Source organism: Dendrobates tinctorius, unplaced genomic scaffold (assembly GCF_039654945.1).
Source record: "Dendrobates tinctorius isolate UK_male_01 unplaced genomic scaffold, ASM3965494v1 ptg000162l, whole genome shotgun sequence".
Taxonomy (NCBI): domain Eukaryota; kingdom Metazoa; phylum Chordata; class Amphibia; order Anura; family Dendrobatidae; genus Dendrobates; species Dendrobates tinctorius.
Window position 1 is genome coordinate 49,015,968 of NW_027361829.1, and position 18,759 is coordinate 49,034,726.

At 43.5% G+C, this 18,759-nt stretch overlaps 1 protein-coding gene across 1 annotated transcript in view; it reads left to right on the plus strand.

Annotated features, from left to right (window-relative positions):
* Positions 1–18,759, plus strand: part of SUGCT (succinyl-CoA:glutarate-CoA transferase) — a 1,606,806-nt gene that overhangs the window by 35,770 nt on the left and 1,552,277 nt on the right. The window contains exons 4-5 of the mRNA XM_073550015.1: positions 12,146–12,231; positions 15,669–15,719. Coding sequence (XP_073406116.1) covers positions 12,146–12,231; positions 15,669–15,719 — 137 coding nt within the window. The remainder of the gene's footprint in view (positions 1–12,145; positions 12,232–15,668; positions 15,720–18,759) is intronic.

Sequence of the window (18,759 nt, forward strand, 5' to 3'; positions counted from 1 at the left end):
GTGAGGGGACTGGGGGGCTCCGTCCCACAGGGGGAGGCTAGTGAGGTGACTAGGGGGCTGCATCCAACAGGGGGAGACAAATTAGGAGACTGGGGAGCTGCTTCCCACAGGGGGAGGCAAATGAGGGGACTGGGGGGCTGCGCCCCACATGGGGAGACAAGGGGACTGGGGGGCTGCATCCCACATGGGGAGGCTAGTGAGGTGACTGGAGGGCTGCGCCCCACAGGGGTAGGCTAGTGAGGTGACTGGAGGGCTGCATCCCACAGGGGTAGGCTAGTGAGGTGACTGGGGGGCTGCATCCCACATGGGGAGACTAGGCAGCTGTGTCCCACAGGGGGAGGCTAGTGAGGTGACTGGGGGGCTGCGCCCCACAGGGGGAGACAAGGGGACTTGGGGGCTGCATCGCACAGGGGGAGGCTAGTGAGGTGACTGGAGGGCTGCATCCCACAGGGGTAGGCTAGTGAGGTGACTGGGGGGCTGCATCCCACAGGGGGAGACAAATGAGGCAACTGGGGGAGCTGCATTCCGCAGGGGGAGGCTAGTGAGGAGACTGGGGTGCTGCGTCCCACAGGGGGAGGCTAGTGAGGGAACTGGGGGGCTGCGTCCCACAGGGGGAGGCTAGTGAGGGGACTGGGGGGCTGCATCCTGCATGGGGAGGCTAGTGAGGTGACTGGGGGGCTGCGTCCCACAGGGGGAGGCTAGTAAGGTGACGGGGGGCTGCGTCCCATAGGGGAGGCAAGTGAGGAGACTGGGAGGCTGCGTTCCACAGGGGGAGGCAAGTGAGACTGGGGGGCTGTGTCCCACAGGGGGAGGCTAGTGAGGCGACTGGGCGGCTGTGTCCCACAGGGGGAAGCAAATGAGGTGACTAAGGGGCTGCATCCCGCAGGGGGAGGCCTCTGAGGGGAGTCTGCGTCCCGCAGGGGGATGATGCTAAAGGTAGTCTGCGTCCCACAGAGGGAGAGTGCTAAAGAGTCTGCGTCCCGCAGGGGAAGGTTAGCAAGAGGATTATGGGGCTGTGTCCCGCAGGGAGGAGCTGCTGAGAGGAGTCTGCATCCCGCATGGAGATTCTTTTTGACTGGCTGTGTGAGTAGCTAACTTAAGTCGATGTATTAATTTGTCCACCATTTCAGTATGTGATTGTATAATATAATGTCAGCCCCCCCCCGCAATAAAGGAATACATAAAGGGGGGTCCCATGGCCATACGGGCCGTAATAATATTTATTTATTGTTTTAATTTAAAAAAAAAAAAAAGGGTTAAAAGTGGGCTGGGAGCCCTCAGTATGGTTTGTGGAGAAGGGCATATCTGGTTTCTGACTGGTTTCCTTGGCGACGTTTTAACGGGCCAGGATTGGCTGGAGAAATTTGGCGGTTTTTCTGTGTTTATAAAAAGCCCTGCACTGGCAGTTTTTACCTCAGACAACATTTTCCTGAAGAAAGAAGATTCCCCCTCCCTCCCTAATTTTCAGATTATCTGTCGTGACGTTTTATTGTGGGAAAATCGCCCGTTAAGGGGCGGATTGTTTCTCTGGTATGGTAATATTGGATAATTTTATGGAATTATTTAACGGTTTGGTTATTTATTTATTGTTAACCCAAAATAAACTCACGGCCACTTTTCTTCCATTATTAAAGTGTGTGGTGTCATTTATTTACTGATATCGGTCCTGTTGGGCCATGTCATCCCCCTTCCACTCCCCAACAAGAATTTATAAGCTACTGGATGATCCTGACTTGCTGCAAAGCCAAATGCCCAATTAAAACATCAGGCAGCAGCTCAGGATCATCCAGTAGCTTATAAGTTTTGGCTGGAGTTTGAAAGGGGGAAGGGAATTATTAATACAAGTGGAAAATTGATCTGCGCTCGCACTGCAGTGTATTGACTGGGCGCTGATCTACCAGCCTCATACATGCTGTGAGGCTGCTGAGTTCAGGTCTGGAGACCCGCGGCTGGTCCATGCACTGTGGTCGAAGTGCAGACCAATATTCAAAAATAATTCCTCTAGTTGGATTCTGGCCGGGAGTCTGCATTTTACACCCTTGACTGCTGTGCCCGGCTCTGAGACTGGCGAATCCTCACAGCACACAGTGCGTACGCTTTGAGGATTCGCAGGTCTGCAGTCACATAGTTGACCCATAGAGAGACTGCAGGCATGTGGATTTAGACCGGCCAACTCCTTTAAGGCTCATTCAGCGGTGATTTACTCCCTGTGATCCCGGAGCTCCGTGCTGGTCGCTGCAGGATAACGTTTCTCAACCACACACAGCAGTGACCGGCCCGGGAGCTCCAAGAACAGTCTTTAATCACTGCTTGTAGTCTTTGTCAGGGCAGCCTCCAGTCATTGCAGTCTGGTTATGCTGAACTTGTGCACTATAGAGAAATAGGTATAATAAATACCTACATATAATATAAGAGCAAACTTTATATACACACACTGTATAGTACAGGCAGGTATGCATTATATACAGTATATACTTTATTTTATATACCGGCATGTATTATATATACTGTGTTTGTGTGTTTCATATAGGTGTATAGTAATATTTCTAGTCCAGGTAACAAAATCACTTTAGTCTTAAACTGGTTTTGAAAAATTCGACCACAGTGTGTAAAACATTGGGGCACTGTAGCCAGGTGCTTGGTGCTTCACAGCGGCCAGTCATTTAAATTCACCTTCCCACCTGCTTAGTTTCCCTCTCCCCCCCCTCTATGAAGCCAGAGCTGTCAATTAGAGAAAAGGGGATGGAGATAGAGGGAGAACAAGCAGGTGGGAAGATGAATTTAAATGATTGGCCGCCGTGAAGCACCAAGCACCTGTACTTGGTTGAACAGTCATTCTGTGCCGACAGGGTCCCTTTAAACCTAATCCCCTCTCATACTCACCTTCCCACAATCTTCATCAATTTTCAGCACCAATCTGGTCTTATGGTGCCATCTTGTAAGCACAGCTTCTGACTGAATAGAAGTCAGAAGCTACATCATAAGCTGCGAAAACAGTCTACCTTTTCATGATGGCGGCTTAAAAAAATCTTTTGGTCAAAACAAAGGCTGAATGCTATGTATGTGATATGGTGTTAATGTGTGATTGGTGAGGACGTGGTGCAGGAGTTTTTCCAAGAGTGGATGGTGGGACTGTGGAAGGTTCGAATGGTGGAGGCGGAGTTGGGTGGAGACTGGGTGGAGTCTCAAGGGGGGCCCAAAATTTTGACAGTATCTGGCCCTGAAATTCCTAGTGGCAGCCCTGTTCATCGGTATTTCTGCATCTGCGTTGCTGCCATCTTTACTCGGGTCCAATGCACCCTGATAGTGCATTTGTTTGGAGGCCTGGGCAGGTAAGCATCTCTGCCTTTTTTCTGGTGTTTTTTTTAAATATGTAATAAAAGTTGTTTTTTTTTTAATCTAAAATCAAAGTAGAGAACTATGCACTACAGGTATGATTTTTATAATTGTTTTTAGAGGTTACGTCCCCAATATGACTGTATAAGTGGGTGAATTTGAGTTTTGGGGGTGACATTTTTCAGAAAAACATGGAGGTGATGTTTCCTCATGTCAACTATCAGGTACAGAACAGGGAAAGCCAGAAAGTTGTTAAATCGTGAGCTAATACAGATGAATGTGTAAGCAGAGAACCACATAAAGCCCCCACAGGCTGTCCTGAAGCAAGAGAATCTCATTAACTGAAAATTAAAAATACAGATTAAACAACAACCTCATGATGGATTTCATTATCCAAGGTATCATTTTAATCAGTTGTAATCCTGCCAACCTGACAGTGTCTGCAATTTACTGGGCAAAATCCTGCTGACAGGTTTGCTTTAATAACATGGATAGTCCTTCCTAAGTAGTTGTTCTTTAACCCCTTTACCCCCCCAAGGCTGTTTGCACTTTAATGACATGGCCAATTTTTACAATTCTGACCACTCTTACTTTATTTGGAAATAACTCTAGATCCTTCAACAGATCCCACTGATTCTGAGAGTGTATTTTCATGACATATTGTACTTAATAATAGTGGTAAAATTTCTTTGATATAACTTGCGTTTATTTGTGATAAAATCGAAATTTTATGAAAATTTGGCAATTTTCAAACCTTTATTTTTCATGCCCTTAAATCAGAGTGCTATATCACACAAAATAATTAATAAATAACATTTCCCACATGTCGACTTTACAACAGCATAATTTTTTAAACATATTTTTTTGTCAGGATTAGCAGTTGACCAGCGATTTCTAATTTTTCTAACAAAATTTACAAAACCAGCATTTAGGGACCACACCACATTTGAAGTGAATTTGAGGGGTCTATATGACAGAAAATACCAAAAAGTTACATCATTCTTAAAACCACATTCAGGCTATGTATCCACGTAGCGTTTTATTCCGGACACTAAAAACCGGACTCCTTCCCAGAAATCGCGCATTTTTTTCCGCGTGATTTCACCGCAATTATGATCGCGATTTTGCCGCGATTTTCGCGTGCAATATTCAAGCACTTTCCAAGCGATTTGAAGCATCGCTTGGAATGTGTTTGACAGGTTGGTCACACTCATCAAACATAGTGTTCGACAAGTGTGAGCAGCTTTTTACTATTGAGGCTGCCTATGCGGCATCAATAGTAAAAGATAGAATGTTAAAAATGATAAAAAAATAAAAAAATCGGTGTATATTTACCTTCCGGCGTCTCGCGCTGCATTCCCGGCCTCAGCGTTCCCAGTAATGCCTTGCGAGACCTGTGATAACGTTGGTCTCGTGTTGCTATAGCGATCTCGCGAGACCGCTAGAGTCACGCGAGACTACGTCATTACAGGACCTTGCCGCAAGGCATTACTGGGAACGCTGAGGCCGGGAATGCAGCGCGGGACGTCGGAAGGTAAATATACTCCGATTTTTTATTTTTTATTCTTTTTTTTACAGGGGAATGGTACCCAGGGCCTGGAGGACAGTCTCCTCTCCTCCACACCGTGGGTACCAACCGCACATGAGACGCTTAACTTCCCGCATGGTGGACATAGCCACATGCGGGAAGTAAGCGATTCTCATGCATTCCTATGGGTGCGGAATCGCGGCAATTCTTTGCGATTCCGCACAAAAGAATGACCATGCTGCGATTTTTTTCGCGATGCGATTCCGCCGCAGACAAAAAGTGCAGCATTAGCACAGCATGTGCGGAATCCCATAGGAATTCATGGGGTGCGTTTTGTACACGATTTTTAAACGTTTTTGCAGCGTTTTCGCACCGAAAATCGCGGCAAGAACACTTAAAAATCGCTATGTGGGCACACAGCCTCAAGAAGTTTATTAACTAGTGATCAGCGAGTATGCTCGTTGCTTGGGTTTTCCCGAGCATGCTCGGGTGTCCTCCGAGTACTTTGGCATGCTCGGAGATTTAGTTTGCGTCAAAGCAGCTGCATGATTTGCGACTGCTAGACAGCCTGAATACATGTGGGAATTCCCTAACAAACAGGCATTGCTCACATGTATTCAGCCTGTCCAGCAGCCGCAAATCATGCAGTTACGTCGACAGAAACTATATCTCCGAACACGCCAAAATACTCAGAGAACACCCGAGCATGCTCGGGAAAACCTGAGCAACAAGTGTACTCGCTCATCACTATTATTAACCCTTCAGGTGCTTCACAGGATTTTTTGTAATGTGGAAGGAAAAAATTTACATTTAACTTTGTCACAAAAATCTTACTTTAGACCCAAATTTTTTATTTTCCCAAAGTTAGTAGGAAAAAATGGACCCCTAAATTTGTTGTGCAATTTTTTCGGAGCTTACCGATACCCCAAATGTGGGGCAAAATCACTGTTTGGCAGGGCTTGGAAGGGAAGGACTGCCATTTGACTTTTTGAATGTAAAATTTGCTGGAATAATTAGCGGATGCCATGTTGTGCTTGGAGAGCCCCTGATGTACCTAAACAGTGTAAACCGCCCACAAATGACACCATTTTGGAAACTAGACATAGTAACATAGTTATTAAGGTTGAAGGAAGACTTTAAGTCCATCTAGTTCAACCCATATCCTATCCTAACATGCCCTAACATGTTGATCCAGAGGAAGGCAAAAAAAACCCCATGCGGCAAACAGTAAGCTTCAGGTTGGGGAAAAAAAATTCCTTCCTGACTGCACATATGGCAAGCAGACTATCTCCCTGGATCAATGCAATATCAAGGAAACTATTGTATATAACCTGTAATATTATACTTTTCAAGAAAGGCATCCAGTCTAGAGTTGAGCGAAACAGGTCGGTCAGATTCAAAAGTCGCCGACTTTCGCCAAAGTCGGGTTTCATGAAACGAAACCCGACCACAGTGTGAAGTCGGCCATGTGGTTGGCGACCCAAGCGCCAAAGTCGGGTTTCGCGGAATGCTTGCACGTGACTTTTTTCAGCCAATGAGATAAGCGTAGCGGGAGCTTAGCTGGAGTGGGAGAGGGAGGGGGAGAGAGAGAAGAGAGAGAGAGATTTCGCCGCCTCAAGGGTTAAAATTCATGCCAGGTGTGTTTACAGTCCTCCACTCACTGCCGACTTTTCGCCCCATTGACTTGCATTGGGTTTCGTGTTTCCCGACTTTTCCCTATAGTCGGCCGATTTTGTTCGACTCGACTTTAGAGAAAGTCGGGTTTCATGAAACCCGACTCGACCCTAAAAAAGGCAAAGTCGCTCATCTCTAATCCAGACCCCTCTTAAATTTTAGTAGTGAATCACTCATTACAACATCATATGGCAGAGAGTTCCATAGTCTCACTGCTCTTACAGTAAAGAATCTGTGAGTATGCTTAAGGCTATGTGCCCACGTTGCGTGTTAAAACGCACACTGAAAACCGGACTCCTTCCCAGAAATCGTGCATTTTTTCCCGCACGATTTCACCGCGATTTTACCGCGATTCTGTTCGTGATTTTGCCGCGATTTTCTCAAGCACTTTCCAAGCGATTTGAAGCATCGCTTGGAAAGTGATTGACAGGTTGGTCACACTCGTCAAACATAGTGTTTGACAAGTGTGAGCAGCTTTTTACTATTGAGGCCGCCTATGCGGCCTCAATAGTAAAAGATAAAATGTTAAAAATGATAAAAAAAATAAAAAAAATCGGGGTATATTTACCTTCCGACGTCCCGCGCTGCCATCCCGGGCCTCAGCATTCCCAGTAATGCCTTGCGAGACCTGTGATGACGTTGGTCTCGCGTTACTATAGCGATCTCGCGAGACCGCTAGAGTCAGCGAGACTACGTCATTACAGGACCTTGCCGCAAGGTATTACTGGGAACGCTTAGGCCGGGAATGCAGCGTGGGACGTCGGAAGGTAAATATACCCCGATTTTTATTTTTTATTCTATTTTTTACAGGGGTATGGTACCCAGGGCCTGGAGGACAGTCTCCTCTCCTCCACACCGTGTCTACCAACCGCACATGAGACGCTTAACTTCCCGCATGGTGGGCATAGCCACATGCGGGAAGTAAGCGGTTCTCATGCATTCCTATGGGTGCGGAATCGCGGCAATTCTTTGCGATTCCGCACAAAAGAATGATCATGCTGCGATTTTTTCCGCGGTGCGATTCCACCGCGGAAAAAAGCGCAGCATTAGTACAGCATGTGCGGAATGCCATAGGAATGCATGGGGTGCGTTCTGTACAAGATATTTAAATGTTTTCGCAGCGTTTTCGCACCGAAAATCGCGGCAAAAACGCTTAAAAATCGCATCGTGGGCACACAGCCTAAACCTTCTTTCCTCCAGACGTAGAGGATGCCCCCTTGTCCCCGTCACAGTTCTAAGAGTAAAAAGATCATTAGAAAGGTCTTTGTACTGTCCCCGCATATATTTATACATTGTAATAAGATCACCCCTAAGCCTTGAATTTTCCAAACTAAATAACCCCAAGTGTAATAACCTGTCTTGGTATTGCAGACCCCCCAGTTCCCTAATAACCTTGGTCGCTCTTGACTTATATAGAGGTAAAATTATGTTCTCCTCATGAGCATCTGTGCCTCTTTTAATGCATCCCATTATTTTATTTGCCTTTGCAGCAGCTGTCTGACACTGGCCACTAAATGTGAGTTTGTCGTCCACCCATACACCCAGGTCTTTTTCAGTGACAGTTTTGCCCAGTGTTTTACAATTAAGCACATAATTATACATCTTATTCGTTCTACCCAAGTGCATGACCTTACATTTATCCCCATTAAAGCTCATTTGCTATTTATCAGCCCAAGATTCTAGTTTACTTAAATCCTCCAGTAATATAAAGGTACTGTCACACTTAGCGATGTACCAGCGATCCCGACCAGCGATATGACGCTGTCAGGATCGCTGGTACATCGCTAAGTGGTCGCTAGTGAGCTGCCACACAGGCAGATCTCACTAGCGACATCGCTGGGGACGGGGATCGCTACTTACCTGTCACACCAGGCGATCCTGCATCCTCCCGCCCGCGTCCACGCTCGTCGCTCGTCTCTCCACAGGAAGCGCCGCAGGAAGCTGACGACGAGAAACAGTCCTGAACGTTCTCGCGCGATCAACGATAACCAGCGGGGGAGCGGGTTGTAGGTAAGTATCAGCCACAGCGATATCTCTAGCAATATCGCTATAACGTCACAAGTTATAACGATATTGCTAGCGATATCTCTTAGTGTGACAGGCCCTTTAGACACTTGAGGGAACTTGTCTAGATGTGTAGTGAGCACCTTAAACCCCCAGGTACTTTACAGAAGTTTATAAAGTTAAGTCGTGAAAATTAAATAAAATCACATTTTCACCACAAAAATGTATTTTAGCCCAAAATTTTCCATTTTCTCAAGGCTAACAGGATAAATTGTACCATACAGTTTGTTGTGCAATTTCTCCTGAGTACGCCGATACCCAATATGTGGATTAAAACTACTGTTTGGGCGCACAGCAGGTGTCACGGGGTTACAGTGACAATGTGGAGACAGAAGACCGCAGTGTCTGATTGCTCCTACTTCGGCGCTGTGAAGAAGCACTTTTCCTTCATTTTAATGATGTTTATTTCTTTTGGTAGACCAGGGGTTAATCGGCCATGTTGGAAAACTCTGAGCTCGCAGCTGAGCCCAGTTAGCCACCCTTCTCCTTTATAATCTGGGCTTTGATGCAAATCCATGTCAGAGCTAGCATTTGCTGCATGGCTTCAGGAGGAAGAGGTGTTCATATGAGAAGGAGTGTTGGAGGAGTTATCTGTGAATGTTGCGTGATTTGTAAGTGTGGTAAATTCTCTTCTCTACTTTAGTTTATTCGCCATCCTTCTCTCCCCGGTGCATTCCTCTGTTATATGTGAGTGAATATTTTGTATGCCTGGAGTTTTCTGTTAACCCATGTTTGTGTAGCCTTGTTTGTTAGGTTGATGTACTGCGATGCACAATAGTGCCCCTCTTACCTCAGGAGATTAGGCAAGGTTTGCAGCACCAGCATCTTCAACTTCAGAAGCATTCCCAGGAATTAGGTGAGTTAGGGCACCCCCTAGTGGTAGGGTCAGGGAAGGAGCCCCTAGTCCCGTGTCACCCGACAGCAGTGTTGTGACAGTAGGGCTTGGAAGGGACGGAAAGCCACTTGACTTTTTGAATACAAAATTTTCTGGAATAATTAGCAGTTGCCATGTCGCGTTTGGAGAGCCCCTGATGTGCCTAAACAGTGGAAACCCCCCACAAGTGACACCATGCCTTCCCCATCACTCACAATCCAGAAACAGTAGTGGCTGGATGAAAGATGCAAGCTTTTATGCACACACATTGATTACAAGCAAACAGGTCACAGGTCAGGATGTTACCTTTAGTAGCCATTTAAATCCATTTGTGTCAACTTCTGTGCATGTTATCAGGCCAAAATCACCAAGGTATGTAAAATTTTGATCAGGGTCATTTGGATGTTTTGGGTTGTCATTATGACTTAAAAAGAGAAAACACAGTAGTTTGACAATAAATGGCGTCACCATGAGTGGAGAAAAAGTTTTGGTGTTATCATTCATATTCTCTGGGAAAAGGCCAAGAAAGCAAAAATTCTGCCGGGTTATGTAAACATTTGAGCACAACTGTATCTCCACACAGCCCCACAAACAGTATGATGTCCCCACACACATTATAATGTGGGCTCCTTTGCACAGTATTATATCTTTACACAGCCTCCTTAAGGCACAGTATTATGTCCACTTCAGGCCTCTTAGGGTACAGCATGATGTCCCAACACAGGCCCTTCAGGGCACAGTATAATGCCCCACATGGGCCACCCATGGCACAGTATGATATTCTCACATAAGCCTCTTAGGGCACAATAGGGCAGCCCTATACATGCCCATGGTGTTCTCTCAAGCGCACAGGCTCTAAGGGAAGAGATGCCACTCTTTCCAGCCCTTTGGCTGTCCTAGTCACTGAAACTGATAAAAGCTTGCATGTGGCCTGTGGGCCACACTTTGCCCTTGTCTGTCCTAGAGCCTTTTTATTGGATATACAGCTCTGGAAAAAAATTAAGAGACCACTGCACAGTTTTATAAAAATCAGCTTCTCTACATGTCTGACAGCCATTCCATTCCAGTGTCAGTTGAATTTCAACCAGAGTACACCTCATTCTACTTAATGTGCTTCTGATTAGGTGATCACCTGAACCAAATCTTATTTAACGAAGAAAGTATAAAAAACCCTGCTGTGGTGTTTACAATCCTCTTGCAATGGGACAAGCTGGATGCTAAACAAGTGCTAGTAATATCCCAAAAGTAATAGGAATGAAAAAATAAATTTCAACCATGCCAAAGGAGTTGAAAAGAAAAATCTTGAGTGAGGAAAAGAAGGGCTCAATTCTGGCTTTACTAGCAGAGGGATACAGTGAGCATCATGTTGCCTCCATCGTTAAAATTTCTAAGACGGCAGTCCATTACAAAAAGGTCAAACAGCAGACATTGGGGACAACAAAGCTACAGACATCTTATTCGAATGTCACTCAGCAACTGCAGGATGACATCAAGTGACCTGCAAAAGAAATGTTAGCTAGGGTGAAGTGCATGGCAAGAAAAGTTTGTAACAGGCTTCTAGAGGCAGGGCTCAAGTCATGTAAAGCTAAAAAAAAACTTTCATCAATGAGAAGCAAAGGTGAGCCAGGCTAAAGTTTGCCAAAGACCATAAGGATTGTACCATAGAGGACTGGAGTAAGGTAATCTTCTCTAATGGGTCTAATTTTCAGCTCTGCCCAACATCATCTAATGGATAGACAGAGACCTGGAGAGGCATACAAGCCACAGTGTCTTGCACCCACTGTGAAACTTGGAGGAGGATTGGTGATGATCTGGGGATGCTTCAGCGAGGCTGGAATTGGGCAGGTTAATCTTTGCGAAGGACGTATGAATCAAGCCACATACAAGGTTATCCTGGAAAAACAGTTGATTCCTTCTGCTTAGGCAATGTTCCCCAACTCTGAGGACTGTTTTTTTCAAGCAGGACAATACGCTATGCCACACAGCTAGGTCAATCAATGTGTGTATGAAGGAACACTGCATCAAATCCCTGTCATGGCCATACCAATCTCCAGACCTGAACCCCATTGAAAACCTTTGGAATGTAATCAAGAAGAACATGGATACTCACAAGCCATCAAACAAAGAATTTTTGTACCAGGAGTGGCATAAGGTCACCCAAAAGCAGTGTGGAAGACTGGTGGAAAGCATGCCAAGACGCATAAAAGCTGTGATTAAAAATCATGATTATTCCACAAATTATTGATTTTTGAACTCTTCCTGAGTTAAAACATTCGTATTGTTGTTTCTAAATGATTATGAACTTGTTTTCTTAGCATTATTTGAGGTCTGCAAGCACTGCATTTTTTTGTTATTTTGACCATTTCTCATTTTCTGAAAATAAATACAAAATTTAGTGCTTGGAAATTCGAAGACATGTTGTCAGTAGTTTATAGAATAAAAGAGCAATTTACATTTTACTCAAAAATATACCTATAAAGAGAAAAATCAGACAAACTGAAAATTTTGCAGTGGTTTCTTAATGTTTGCCAGAGCTGTAGCTAACGTGACAAGAACAATTAGTATGTAAAGTAATGGGGTCAATGTATTATTATTATGTAGCTGTTTTATGCCATTTTTTTTTTAATATTTCTTTGATGTTTAACATGAAATTATATTATTTTCTACAGGGTCTGGAGATGATACAAGGTCATGGGGACCTCCTTTTGTGGGAACTGAAAGTGCTTATTTTCTTAGTGTCAACAGAAATAAGAAGGTATACATAGAACTGTTTTAAAACAACAATTCCAACCACTAAATGGGTGCCCGTCAGCAGTAGGTTTGCAATCTTTGAAGAGGCAATCTTCTTGTTCACCATCATTTTATAGATGCCATCCTTTTTTTTGTCTATGGCACCCATTAACATTAGTTCTGATTTCCGTTCAGTATAGTAATGATGTGCCTCATGGACACGCTTTGACTGTTTTTGTATATATCTCAGTTATAGTGAATAAAAAAGTCTACAAACCCCTGTTAAAATAGCAGGTTTTTGTTATATATAAATATATATATATATATATATATATATATATATATATATATATAAATAAATCTCACAAATAGAACTAATTTCAGAATTTTTTCTAACTTGACTGTTACTCATATATATAAATCTCACAAATAGAACTAGTTTCAGAATTTTTTCTAACTAAAAAGTAACTTGACTGTTACTCATATGCTGTACAAATCCATTGAAAAACAAACTGAAAATCATTTTTAGTGGAGAAATCAAAGTAGCAACACTAAAATAATGTGGTTTCATAAGTGTCAACACCCCACTACAATTGGGAATGTGGTTGTATTTAGAATTAGCCAATCACAATTAATCTCATGTTAAATAGTAGTCAATGCACAGCTGCCATCATTTACAGTGATTTTGATTAACTTCACCTGAAGTTGTCCTGTTCTAGTAGGATTTTCTTGACATTCTGTAAGTTGCATTTTAGAGCAAAAGTCAGGAAAAGGGTACAAAAAATAAAATCCCGGGCATTAAATATATCAGAGTACAGTCTACTATAGTGTACAGTATACTACAATACAGTATCCTAGAAGTGGCCTAAATTTGTCAGTGACATAACCTAGAACTGGATGTCCCTCAAAAAATCATGACAAGACAAAAAGAAAATTGGATAAGGATGCTGCCAAGTGGCCTACGCCAGCATTAAAATAGTTGCAGAAATTTCTGGCAAATACTAGCTGTGTAATGCACATGACAACAATCTTTCATATTTTTCATATTTCTTGCTTGTGGGGTATGGTAGCAAGATGGATGGCTTTTCTTAAAAAGAAAAATATACAGGCCCGGCTATGTTTTGCCAAAACCTACATCTAGTATTGGAAAAGCATGTGTGAAAATCTGTTATGGTCTGATGAGACCAAGGTTGAACTTTTTGGCCCTTATTCCAAAATTATATTTAGCCCGAAGCCAACACTGCGGACCACCAAAAGAGCACCAAACCCTCAGTAAAGTATGTTGGAGACAACATTTATATTTTTGGATTCTGTTTTGGCTTCTGGAACTGGGGCTTTTACCAAGCTGGAGTGCTTAGTCACATTTTTTTTAAGTCCCGGATATCCCCTTTAACTCTACTGGTTTCTGATTGGATACAGAAAAAAAAAAAAGCTACTTTCTCCTTCCTAACTACAGCTAAGATTCTTTTAAATAGGCTGTAGTATATTTTCATAAGTACAGAACAAGTTCACCAGTACAGTTATAATAGTACAAACTACAAAACCACCAGTGAAAAAATAAAGTCATTTTTAGCCAAGTTTTGTTTGGTGTATGTTGGGGCAAAAAAGGACCAAGCATGTTGAATTTTATGATGTCCAGTCCTTTGTCCTCAAAGCTGATAAACTGCCACCAGAGGAGTCTGGCCAGACCTATTCCCTTCTCCCTTTTAAACACAAACACTCATCCAAATCAACTGTATGGGAGTCCATGAGGAATAACTGTTGGCCGAATGAGCATTCATCTAGAAACTAATAAAAATGTATGCTGACCTTGACTGAGGGAGTCTAGAAAGGTCCCTCTGGTCTGCACAGTGTATTACAAATTCCTAGATCTCCTTCGCCTTCAAAAAATAAGATGAGAAAGTTGTAGGTGGCAAATGAGGACAGTTCAAAAAGGTTGTATGAAATAAACCATTATGAAATGTCTTCTTACAGCATTCTGAGCTAACATAGCGCTGTAATCAATTGTGGTAATGGAGGGGGGCTGCAAAGTGTTAGCAGCATGTCAGTGAGCACCATCTAATGCTTAACATTGTTGTCTCATGGCAACCCTGCACCATATACTGTATTAGGGCAGATAAATGTCACAGAGGCAGATATACCTATATAGACAGACTTTAGAGCTACAGAAATATCTGACAGCGGATTTCTCTAAGCAATCCAGTTGTTTGCCGGAAGCTGAACCTGCAGCAATGAACTGATCACCATGGCATCTTGTATCTGAAAGAAATTGTCTTTGCCGAGGCTACAGAATAATGAAATGCCCTTTCCCGGGTTTAAACAGAGATTACCTCTGATTACTGTCTTAAGCTTTGTCTTGAGCGATGGACACCCCTTGCTTGCCACTGTGCTGTTCATCTGGATTAAGCATTTTTTCTGGGCAATCTATATACTGAGAAAGGTCTATTGTACAGAGCAAAAAGTTTAAAGTTTAGATTGCTGTAAAGTTTGGATTGCTGTCATTCGATAAACATCAACCTTTCATTGCATCTGAGTGCCAAGTTGAATAATTTCAGCCCAATACTGAGTGGCATCATTATTAGGCCGGTTTCACATTTGCGCTTTATAGTGCAGCGACGGCCTGCGCACGGCCGCCGCTAAGCCCCGCCCCCTGCCGGCTCCCTGCCCGCCCCTTCCGGTCATCACCGCCTACTAGCGCACATGGGCGCTTGCGATCTGCGCACCCTATCTTTAGCATAGGGTGCGCAGATCGTGCGCTGGCCGTGCGCTAGCAGGATTTTGCCGTGCGCTGCACACATGTTGCATTTCGGCGCGCATGGCGCACCTTCAAAAGTGCGCAGCGCACGGCAAAATCCTGCTAGCGCACGGCCAGCGCACGATCTGCGCACCCTATGCTAAAGATAGGGTGCGCAGACCGGAAGGGGCGGGCAGGGAGCCGGCAGGGGGCGGGTCTTAGCGGCGGCCGTGTGCAGGCCATCGCTGCGCTATAAAGCGCAAATGTGAAACTGGCCTTAGAAAATGCAAAATGTAAATGTTTTTTTTTAATTCCACTCTATCGCCATGTGTAAATTGCCTCTAGAGATGTGAGATTTTATTACCTTTCTTGAATGAAGACAGACAGACTGGGTATGTGCAGCATAAAAATCGGCTGCAAACACTAAGGTGTTGACAGGAAAATGGCTGCATAATATCCACTCATTTTTTTTCCCCTATTCATTAGAGTGGGTGAAAAAAATGCTGAAAGAATTGACATGCTGCAGATTTCAACTTGTTTCACCTCTGCAAGGTAAAAATATGCAGCATGTGCACAAGATTTCCGACATTTCATTCACTTTGTAAAATTACTGTAAAACGATTCATTTTCTCCGGAACGAAAAACACGTGGAAATAACGCAATATGTATACATATACCAAAAGAATTTTGTGTATTTCATTAATTTGCTTTCTGTTTTATCTTGGCAGAGTATAGCTATCAATATGAAAGATCCCAAAGGAACCAAAATTATTAAACAGGTAAATTAAGGCATTATTAGAATAGTGATTATTAGTATATTTTGTTAATTCATATTTGACTCTTTTGAAATAAATACGGTAATATTTGTGTCTATTAAACAGTACATCTGGGATTTTATAAGAAACAAAAAATGTACCTAAGAACTAACAGGCAGGTAATTGCAACAGATCAAAGGCTTGTTCTCCACTCCACTCTGTCGACAGGAAGGGACTTCTGACGTCATTCTGATTGAAAGCTGGATCCCTGCTATCTAATTGCGGTAGCCAGCTGTCAGTCCTAAAAACATTGGACGTTACACCCTGTCGCGTCCGCAGAGGGAAATGAGTCCCCGACAGGAGCGGTATGTGACTTTTTAGTACCAGGGAAGAACGGCGCCATGTTTTTTTTTTTCTATAAAGTCCCGGATACCCCCTCTAAGTTTGGTTTGAAATAAGTCGCATTGGACTCTGCAGACTTTTAGCTCTGCAGTTGAAACTTTTTTTTTTTATTTATTTCATTGTGCATTCAGTGCATATAAGGGTGTGACGGCCCTCTTTCTGAGCTGGGAAAGCCATCCAGTCTGGCCTATACTTTTACTAGTGGGTCAGTCGCTCGATCCTTGTTAACATTCACGTCACTTGGCAAGTGAAAAGGTTTTTAATACTAGAGTAGGGACTGTCCAACAAGGGTTGCCGAGACGTGGTGGGATGGCTTGTACATTATTTTGATCAAAATTATGTTTACTAAATACCCTTATTATTATTATTACCTTTATGCATTATTTGTAGTTTATTTTTTACTTTTTATTTCAGGATATTTGTGCTTTTTGCTTTTTATTTTCTCTGGTTGATGGTCATGTGTTAATATGCACTTAGGCTAGTTTCACACTTGCTTTTTTTTGCAGCGCGTTTTTCCCGCAAAAAAACGCATTGAAAAAACGCATACAAAAGCATACAACTGCTGCGTTTTTTTCAAGCATTTTTATGAGCATGCATGAAAAAAACGCAGCGTTTTTATGCGTTTGTATGCGTTTTTAGTGCGTTTTTACCGCGTTTGCGTTTTTTTCCAACATTAGGTGGCCACTCACACTAACCCAAACCATGACTTTACTAACCCTAACCCTGACCCTAACCCTAACCCTAACCCTGACCCTAACCCTAACCCTGACCCTAACCCTTAACCAAATCATACTTAACCCTAACCCAAACCCTAAACCCTAACTAACCCTAACCCTAACCCTAACCCTGACCCTAACCCTAACCCTGACCCTAACCCTAACCCTATCCCTAACCCTGACCCTAACCCTTAACCAAACCATACTTAACCCTAACCCTGACCCTAACCCTGACCCTAACCCTTAACCAAACCATACTTAACCCTAACCCTGACCCTAACCCTAACCCTGACCCTAACCCTTAACAAAACCATACTTAACCCTAACCCTGACCCTAACCCTGACCCTAACCCTTAACCAAACCATACTTAACCCTAACCCTGACCCTAACCCTAACCCTGACCCTAACCCTTAACAAAACCATACTTAACCCTAACCCTGACCCTAACCCTGACCCTAACCCTGACCCTAACCCTTAACCAAACCATACTTAACCCTAACCCTAACCCTAACCCTGACCCTAACCCTTAACAAAACCATACTTAACCCTAACCCTGACCCTAACCCTAACCCTGACCCTAACCCTTAACCAAACCATACTTAACCCTAACCCTGACCCAAACCCCAACCCTAACCCTGACCCTAACCCTAACCCTAAACCCCCTTAACTAACCCTAACTCTAACCCAAACCCCTAAATTCCATGGTTAACAAAAAAAAACGCATGTGCAAAAAAACGCATACATGAGCATGCCAGTGCGCACATATGCGCATCCATAGGCTATAATGGCCATTTTTAGCGCAAAACGTGCGCATATGTGCGCATGCGCTTTTTTGCAGGGCCAAAAAATGCAACATGCTGCGTCTGGAAAATACAAACGCACACCCCAAAAAAACGCAGCGCATGAAAATCGCATACATGCGCTTACAAGCGCGCAGGTATGCGCACCCATGTTAAATATAGGGGAAAAAACGCATGCGCACATATGCGTTTTTTTCCAGCGCTAAAAAACGCAAATGTGAAACCAGCCTTACATTGTGCATACACATTAATTTACTTTTTCAGTTCAGACTCCAGTTTTTTTAGTTGAAACTTGTACACTTTCTATGAAGTAGAAGTGAATCCAAACAACCCTGAGGAAAGGGAAAAAAAGGGAACAACGCCGCCACGATCTATGTGCAGTAGAGACTAGGTGTAAATTGCATGCTTATATAATTGCACTCACCTAGTCAAGGCGAAAATGAAACATTGAAAGGGGATCCAACAGGAATCCAAGGCGAATGTTCTGCAGCTCGGCCGACTGGGAACGCGGAAAAGGACCTCAGACATCCGTGTTAAAACAATAGATAGCAAGGAAAATCCCAGTTTTTAGCCAGCGCTCCCGTATAGAAATTCTCATAGATGTCTGCTTTATTGAGGTAATAAAAAATTACAGGACAACGCGTTTCGACTCCTGCACCCTGGAGTCGTCTTCATGTCGTTAAAAAATAAATATATTATTTATATTATACAAGAAGCGATTATGTCACCATTTCTCCATTTGCTAGGCCACTGAGGTCGGTGATTGGTTGCAATGGTAAGATGATTTAAGCATAGAGTCGTTAGAAGTCGTTAGATCTGCTCAAAGTACACTGAGAGCTGCAGGTAATCACAGGCCGCATCGGTCCAGCGGCTGGTGCAATACTGACATCACCACTTCCTGTTCCATGTAGTAGTATGCACTAGATACATGTGGGTGCTGGTAGATAAGTATGACTGAGGTTTTTATACATTTCTAGTCCCATGAGCAAAGTTTTATTTCTCTTGGATAGTACCCTTTAAGCTTTAAGGGAGTCTGCCAGCAGGATCATCCCTCCTAAGCCCATCTATGGACATGTTGGTCATAGGTAGCTGAAAAAAATATTACCTTGATATCTACAATCACATGAGAAATCCATATTTTTCAT